Below are 9379 nucleotides of genomic sequence, written 5' to 3'. Positions count from 1 at the left end.
GGCCTTATAAAAATGCGTATTTATTGACTAAAATATATATATATAATATAATATCTGTTATGACGTTGTTAGCACGCCTCCTCGCGAAGTTGTAGGAACAACGCTTACAAAGTGAAAAAAAAATAAATAGATTAAATGCATAACAGATCGTTGTAGTAGGATTTAAATATTCTGTTGTAATAGCACATAGTTGTATTTTCAGCCTTAGCTAAATCTTATGACCTTGCTTTCATAACCATAAGTTATTAAAATGTATTTTACCTCAGACAAGCTGTCACTCAATTCGCGCGCTGCTCAAGTCAGTTTATGGTTTTTGTTGTTGTTTTTGCGCAAGTGAGAAACTCCTGCAAATATGTTCTCTTCTATTTGCAAAGTAAGTAATTGCTATTTTTGGCCAGTTGTTGTAAATTAACCCATAGATATTGCAATTAACCAAGTACGTTTAAAAACTTTGTTTGTTTCTTTAACAGACAGAAAAATAGCCTACAAAAATGTTTCATAAATAGCCTGGTAATAACTTTGTTTTTCTAGTATCTTATTCAGATACACATTTTATAACAAAAATAAATCTTGCAGTTTGATTAACGTACAGTGTTGATGTTTTGAGAGGGATAACGTTATGTTGAACAATCATTATTTTTTCTTCAATTAACGTTTTAGCTTCTATAACGTTTTTAATTAGTGCACTGCAATATAACCTAACTGCAATCAAAATTAAATATTGTAAAATGTAAAAACTACTGAGTGGGCCACATGCCTACTGATGCAAACCCTAGAAATGGTTTCTGAATTAATGATTCTTTTGGGTGAAACGAAAGAATCAAAGTGACATAGATCAACTAACATCACTACCACTAATAGCAAGAAGCATTGCAGACTTTCCTAGTAAAAATGATCCATTTTAACGCAGCATGGAGTAAATATTTCAAAGAGCACAGTTGGTGGTGGGCAGCGGGAAATAGTCTCGGCAGCTGGTGCCTGGCAGGGCTCTGTGATGGAGGACGTGACGGAAGCTTCTTCCCCATATGAAAACAGATGGAGAGGGTGAGTGACCCCACTCACAAAACTTGTAGTTAGATATTCATTATTACTAGGCTGCCATGAACGAGACCTTTGGTTATGAACTACCAGCTAACTGCTTGTATTCAATTCACTTTGTCATTCAGTGAAAATGCAGAATTCACTTTTAAGCAAATGTGTTCATTTGCTCTCCATTAAATTTCAGTAGGATGAACTATTGAGATATTAGAGAGCTATTCTTTCTTATAGAGTGCATTAGTGCCCACCAACCTTTTCAATCAATGGCAGAAGTATTTTTTCCATTCATTTTTCCCATAGGGATTTGTTAAAACATTATAAGCTGAACCAACCAACCAGCCTACAAGGTGAATCACATGACAAACTCTTATTTGAAGCAAAAAGTATTTGAAAATCAGACAGAAAGACAAAGGTACAAGACTGTGTACTTAACAGTGCAATGAAAGATATAATCCCATGAACCATTGCGAATGACAATCAAATTAAAAACAATGGAAAAATATAAAACTATCCATTTAAAGTTGTTGATTGTAGATATATAGAAACAATAAATTTGAAGTTTATTGCAAACTATGCATATATAATTAAATATTTAATTGTTTCGAGCGTGGGGAGACAGACTTTAATTAAACCCGGCGCTCACAGTATGTCTGTCTTTAAAGGTTTGTAAGTTATCACAAAAAATAAATTTTCCTATGGAGAAAATTATGGCATTTTTACTTCCAGGACCCGACTGTTGCTGTCTTTATAGGCTCCTCTGAGATCTGACTGACTTACATTAATAATAAAAATGAGTCCTGGGGCGCTGAATTTATACTCAACAATAACAAAAGAAAAAGGAAAAACTGCAATTGATTGATTCACTGTTCTAAAACAACAAGACATAAAATAATTAATACAAATAAATGAGAGAGAAAAAAAAATCTACTATTGTAATCATAGTGGAGAGGCGAAGCAAAAATTGCTGCATCCTCATTAATTCACAGTGCCAGCTATTTGGGTAATTTACTGAGAAAGATCAAGTTTAAAATAAAAAGGCATTTTTAAGGATTTCAACTCTACAGTTGTGCACACTAATGACAGCTCTCCACAGCGAGATTGTCTCATTTGCTCTCTCGTGCTCTAGGAGGGCTGTCAAAGGCATATTGATATCAACACAAATGACATTAAGTTACAAGGCGGCATTGTCCTCGGCAGTCAGACAAACAACAGGGAGGACGGATGGAGTCGTCGGGCTCAAACTGATAAGCGATATTAACAACGCCTTTGTTTACAATACAACCGGAGCACATGCCGCTGAGAAGAGGGACGGGACGTTTAGACACGCACTAGAGGCGGTTTAGCCAATCACAACACACTGGGCTAGCTAACCAATCAGAGCCCATCGCCTATTTCTGAGGGAGGGGCTTCATAAAAGAAGGAAATTGATCAGCGCGTTTCTCAGAGAAGGGACAGAGCGGTGTGGAATAAAGGTAAATTATGTGAAAAATAATGCGTTTTTTTAAAAACGAAGCATTAACACATGCTAGACTGCACCCCATAAACACAATCAAGCCTAGAAAACAACCACTGAACCACCCCCTCAAGATTAACACTTTTTTTCCCCCACACTTACATTTACTCATTCATATATTTCTGGGATCTAAACAGCACAAAATTGTATGCATATTCTCACTTTAAACTCATTAACTGTAGCTTTAATCCAAGTACACCAAGTAATCTGCTGTAGCTTCAGTCTGTTGATTGTCTGAAAAAAGTCTTATTTGTGTCTACAGCATCTCAATTCATTCCAATGGAGTTTAGCTTTAGCATGCATTGCTAAGCTAACAATACAGCCCTAAAACAAAAATATTTAAAACACACTTCACATACTGCATACTATTTTTTCCAGTTCCTAGAAAGACCTCTGTTTACAATTCACCTTTTAAATAAACGGCTGTCAGCAGATAGTGATGTGTTATCTGCCGTTTGATAAGAAGCGAGGGAATGCATATATGAAATCTCTGCTGCACTGATATATTTATACTACAGCAGAATGAAGCGGCGACACTTTTATGGCACAGTCCCGAGATGAGAGTATGATTGCAGATAACAGACTCTCTGCACTTCCATTTGGGAAGGGAAAAAAGACTGAGCTAAAGATCCTGCTGTTGAAATAACAATCATATGCCAGCATGACCGTGGAGGACGTGCTGTTAAGAGTCGGGGTCGCTGACAAGTGCATATATGCCATCGTGGTTGCATATGAGCCGCCTAAGGCGAATATCTTCAACGTTTAGCATTCTCAACCCACAACCACCCACCACTGGCAGTGAAGTACAGCTCAACACTTGGGAAGGCAAGAACACCGACTGCTAGATAAGAGTCCACGATGAAGTGGTGATCTTCGAGGGAAGAATTCACATCTGTGGTTTTAACGCAGCTTAAGGGCAAACTGAGGAGGTCAATGAAAGCACATGCAAAACCGAAGAAAGGAATGATGAATGGATGGATGGAGAAGGCCTCTTTAATTTACCCCTAGGTGAGTATTGGCATACAGAATACATCGTGATTCAAGTGTTTCATTTTACCCTCTCTTCTATTGTAATTTCCCAATCGATTGCAGTTTAGTGTCCTCACCGTGAGTGGCCACATTACCGTCACCTGATGATGGGCAGTTCACTCATCCGCTTCAATGTCATGGTCTGTTCAGCAGATTTCTCAGTGTCCTTTCTCTCTCAGGAGCCTGTCAATCTAGCAGGATGCACCTGTTAAGACCACAAAGACAGTTGGAGATGGTCCAAAACATATTGAGCTGCCTACATAGATAGTAACCTAACTGAAATGGAATCATTTGCACTTATATATTGTTGCTCTTTTGTTAGTTTTGACTGCTTTTATTGTCTTCGTTTGTAAGTCGCTTTGGATAAAAGCGTCTGCTAAATGACTAAATAAATCTAAGTGACTGACTTGAAACAATCTATAGGCAGAAAATTCATGCTCCTCAAAACACTACAATTCCAATCAGGGTTATTATAGATTACCAAAAAAAATATATAAGAAAAAATAAATTTTTACTACTTGAAATAAAATAAATGTTAACTGAAATATTTTAACATGTCATGTTCATTTAGTTTAACTTTATTATAGTTGATTAAAAATAATAAAATATATATAAAAAATATATAAAATAAAATAAAATAAAAATATAATCTAAAAAAAAAACATTTTCAATACTTGAATTAAAATAAATGTTAACTGAAATAAAATGACAAAATATACATTATATATATAGCATGTCATTTTTTTAGTTTAACTTGATGTGCTAAAAAAACTAAACTTTAAATAAAAACTAGACCTATTTTAAAAAAATCATAACACCTACATTTTAAATACAGAAAATATACAAATAAAAATAATTGTAAAAAATAAACTATAAAAGTATCTCAAAAAATAACAGATTCTAATAGAATTTCATATTAGAACTTTGATACAGATACAATAATCTATGTAGCATATAAATTATGTAGTACACAATATATTAACAAAAACAATCAATTTTTATTTATATTAAATTATTTGTATTAACACAAACAAATTTCAGAACAATGTCGAATGAAATCAAGATAGATTTAGTTGGCTTTTCTCTTGACCCGTCCACCATCTTGGATCAGTGCAATGCATTATGGGATTGTTTTATCCTGGAGGCATACAAGCTCCCTAAGATTTTGGCTAAAATGTTGTTGCTTACCTTGTACAACAAATCTTTTGTCGATTGTGTACCTTTAAGTACTTAAAATATTGTCTAGATAGTCAGCTCACTAGGTTTTGGAAAAGTGTACATCATGTTAGACACTCAAGAGATTAAGCAGAACTTTGATTTATATTGGATGTGCTATAGGATGCTTTAAACTTCATTTAGCATACAGTTCACCATGCTTTTTAATCATTTTAGATCACTGATATATCCAACATCATCCATCGACTGGTGTGGAGAGCAGCCGAAGCATTAGAGTTCAAACGCACAGTTCAAATCAAACGTTCTCACACTGAGAAAGGTGTGTGAAACACCACTACCTACATCAATCCTTCGTTTGATGTTCTATGGAAATCCCCATACAACATCTGCAAGAGTCCTCTACGAGGTCATAACAGAAAACAACAAACCAATGCAGAGACAGAAGGCGAGTAAAGCTGATGGGCAAATCCCAATCAGCCGAAAGCATAAAAACAGTGATACAGGAAATCAGAAGAATGAAACAGGAAATCTATTATCCATAAGCTGTTTTAAACCTCAGTCTCTGCTGATGAACCTCGGTCCCAGATGGAAACTCTCCAATTACAATTCTCTGGGTGTTTAGAATCTAAATGAGGTACTTTGGTGGAACAGTTCGCAGAAGTCTTGAAGGCAACATAAAAGGATGGAGCATGGCAAAGGCTTGGAATATTCACTCTCGCATGAGCCCTTCATAAACATTAAAGTCTCCCTGGTCCGGAAGACTTCCCAATTACAATTACAGTTTAACCTTTCAAGTAAACTGTGCATTTCCTTGGAAAAATCCTTGATTCTTCACATCTCAAACTACGAACAAACTTACCATGACAGCGAGGAGTCTTCAAACGTCCCACCACAGCAAGATTGCATTACGTGTGCAAATACAGGTCTTACTGAACAGAGACAAACGCATGAATAATGCAACCGGCTTGCCACACCTGGAGGAATAACAATGAGCTTCCTACTTTTCCACCGTTATGATCCTTATTAGAGGTCCAATGGGCTGTCACGGAGCTTAATCTGTAAAATACACACACTTTATATACATATATTAGCTGCGTTTACATTTCAAGACTCCTGAAGAACATACATGACTTGGTGCGTTGGCATATTCAGCCTGTTAACCGCCACTGAATAAAGGGAAATCAGTTCTATACAGACGTGCGTTAACCTTTCGAGAAAAGAATGCAATGAGCTGTTGAATCAAAGTGTTCTTGCTGGAAATGTTTATTAGACAGGAATTCATTAGAATGTAAATGTGTTAGGTGCTTTCTGGACCTCATTTCCCTACGCTCACAAAATACATAAATATTTGACATTTATCATCTTAATTTGCTGTTCAAACATTCAAAGCTGTAAATCTGTTATAGCTACACTTCTGTTAAAAACACATTATGTACAATAGACAAGATATTGCATTTGGCATAATTACAACAATCTTATTTAATTTACAGTTTTCTCAAGTACTGATTTTTGTGAATGTCATCATTTGGCATTCGCATCAAATCCCAGTCTCATAAAATGTGACCGTAAAAAGGAGAAAATAAAAATCATACTCAAGTTAATTTGAGAATTAATAAGAAACAGACACTGTACTGCGTTAGACGGTCACATCTCACACTAAAACAAAACAATAGCTGGTCTCTCCGCTTTATATTTGCCTGGATTTCGTTTGCAGGGCCCTACAGAATTGTAAACACTTGGCAACATTCGGACAACAGATGAAATTGTGCATGCAAAATGCAGAAACATTGCTGGACATTTTGCACTGCTGTGCCCCGTGTAACCACGTGTTGGCTTCTACAGAAGTGCCTATGCATGTTTAGAAGTGTAATCCAGAGGTGTCAATCCAGATTTGACTGGAGCACATGCGTTTAGATTATAAGTGTGAACAGGAATGGCAGCCCTTATTGCCCAATGGCAGCTTGAGTCTCTGTAATGCCCTAGGTAGATCAAGTACCTTTCATATGAAGCTCTTTTACCAGGCTATATCACTTTGTCTCACTGTCTTTTAGACAACCAGCAGCAGTACGGTAACGCAGTGCTGTAAAGTGGTCCGGTGCACCGTGAGTTCTATGGTGAAGTCTATTACAGTGGATGTCTAACGCTCCATTTGCATCCTAATAAAGCATCTTCGGGTTCAAGACATCCATTTTCCTTACAGCCCACCTGTTCCTTTGGCACAACACTTGGCAAAACTCCACAAAAGTCCATCTCCATTTATATCGCGTGGGCATGTGCGCTCTGTACGGAAACCCTTGTTGGGAATTTTTCACACCACCTACACGGGTTCCAATCATTCAGACCCCAAACTCCAAAGAAACCTAAAGGAACTATCAATGCTGCAGGGCTCCGAAAGCCAATATAGACTCGCCCACAATCGCGTTCCAATTACATAAATGGGCTGAAGGTACAACTTCACATTAGTCAATGCAAAGGTGGCAGTTCAAACGGAAACTTTTCTGATTCATCGAACCCATGAAAGCTCTGTGTGTGTGTATTTTTAGTAATAAGAAATGGGACTACGGTAGCTTGGTCTTACAAAAGCAGCGACCTTTCTAAAGACCTATTCACACCGAGTGCAAACTTCTTTCCGAGTGCGGAATGTTTTTTTCACATCAGACTGCAAATATAACTGGCTGAGCAATGACATACATGCTTTTTTTGTTTTTTTTACAGAGTCAACACTGCAGCTGCACAGTCCAGCACATTGGTGGCATTTAAGCCTTTTAACCTCTGTACTGGAATGGCACACCCTTTTTTGAACACGAAAATGACATATGTAAGTGGTTCCAGTTTGTGAACCGTCCAGCACATTGGTGGCATTTAAGCCTTTTAACCTCTGTACTGGAATTGCACACCCTTTTTTGAACACGAAAATGACATGTAAGTGGTTCCAGTTTGTGAACGCTTTGTAATACAGACATAAACCCAGTCTCCTTTGAAAGTCCGCTAATAAAATATGTGCATATATAATAAATGTGAATAAATATAAAGCCACAGGGCACATTGGAATTTGTGCAAAGGTGCTGTTTTAGTCACCTCATGCACAATATATATATATATACATATATATAATGACAATGCAGGAAAGTGAATTTAATGCAAATCTGCAATAAATAATACATTTTTTAATTCTTAAATCCATGAATGTGGTAATATTTCATTATTTTACCCCACATTTTTCCTCGCATTCGGTGTGAACAGGCCTTAAACCCAAAGGAAAATGCAATCCTGAACATATCGTGCTAACATTAATATAGATGACTTTTAGCACCTTTTGTCTAAATAAAAAGTACAAAGTACTTTTAATCGTGCATTTCTCATTGATAAAAAGACTCTTAAGGCAAACATGTCTTGTATCAACCATTATAAATACACATTAGCATTGATAAATCTATGAATAATCTGAGAAAATACCATGGTACTTAGTTCTGTTTAGAGTTAATTCAGGGGCTCGGGTAATTTGACAAGTGAAGTTATAATTTTTGACCTAAAAAGTGCATAAAATGCAGCCATACCCCTGTATACCCTCTCTCACTCTAAATATATATATAATAAAAATATTCCACAGTCTACTTTATACATTTAATCTAATTTGTGAGTTTGTGTTCGTAAACCCAGAGAGGTTAAGTGTAAAAGTGCAAACGGTGGGGTTGGAGTGAAGGGCGCAGCGTTAGAGCTGTGAGACTTTCCTGGGAAGGGGCCGGGGTCTGGGAAACTGGTCAGGCCGGCGTGGCTCAGTGTCTTGCCTTCGAATCTGGTGCGGTTTGGGTGGAATAGGTGGCGCGTCGATGCTTGGAGGAATCGAAAGGCTTGGTGGAAGCGGGACCTGCCTGCGGGGGTTGTTCCGCTCATGTATGCTGTAAGGAGGCGGGGTCTTGTTCTCCCGCCGAATAAGCTCATCTGATCCGCTGGAGGCGGAGTTTGGGAGGGCATGGTCAGCGGGTGTGTTCTCAGTTCCGGAGGCCTCAGAGACGCTGCAGCGACTGAGAGACGAGATACCGCTGCTGTAGCTTCCAGAAAGCACCGGAGAATTCGACACCAACCCTGTCGACTGGCACTCTGTGGGTGAGGGGGTGAACGGAGGCGCAGAGGTCTGCGAATACAAGAGAGGAGAAAACATGAAGCTCTGGGCCACAATGTAGTTAGCAAAAGAAAAGTTACCTCTTTCTGCTAGCAGAAACCCTTAATAAAGAAACCATCAGCTGCAACAGAAGCAACGTCCCGCCTCACAGAGCTAATCTGTACACTGGAAGGCCAAAGCACAATATTCTGCAATTTTGGCTCTATTATTTCGAGGCAATACTGTGTCTTTTCATTATGAAAATAATTTCTAGGCAATTAAATCCGCAACTAAGACTGCAGCTGTTTCTAGGACTTCATTTCACTGAATAAAGCGTATTTAGTCTGATTGTACTCTGGAGAGAACTTCAAACACAACATTTCCGCTAGGATAATTCAGCTTTGTGCAGCAACTACAAACAAAATACACACAGTTGTGAACAGTGTATCTCAATAACAGTGAGTTTACATGTAAAGTATGTATGTGTATATATATATATATATATATATATATATATATTA

General features: G+C 37.6%; 1 protein-coding gene across 1 annotated transcript in view; it reads right to left on the bottom strand.

The window, feature by feature from the left end:
* Window positions 1–6003: 6003 nt before the first annotated feature.
* The window catches only part of dock4b (dedicator of cytokinesis 4b), a 102425-nt gene continuing 99049 nt past the window's right edge, over window positions 6004–9379 (bottom strand). Inside the window, exons 52-53 of the mRNA XM_016444162.1 lie at window positions 7633–8891; window positions 6004–7526 (exon numbers count right to left, since the gene is read on the bottom strand). Of these exons, the coding sequence (XP_016299648.1) occupies window positions 8469–8891 (423 nt within the window). The 3' untranslated portion in view covers window positions 6004–7526; window positions 7633–8468. The remainder of the gene's footprint in view (window positions 7527–7632; window positions 8892–9379) is intronic.

This window comes from Sinocyclocheilus anshuiensis, unplaced genomic scaffold, assembly GCF_001515605.1.
Source record: "Sinocyclocheilus anshuiensis isolate Anshui unplaced genomic scaffold, SAMN03320099.WGS_v1.1 scaffold183, whole genome shotgun sequence".
In the NCBI taxonomy this organism is placed as follows: domain Eukaryota; kingdom Metazoa; phylum Chordata; class Actinopteri; order Cypriniformes; family Cyprinidae; genus Sinocyclocheilus; species Sinocyclocheilus anshuiensis.
Note: the sequence above shows the minus strand (reverse complement) of the source record. Positions and strands in the feature narration are given on the sequence as shown.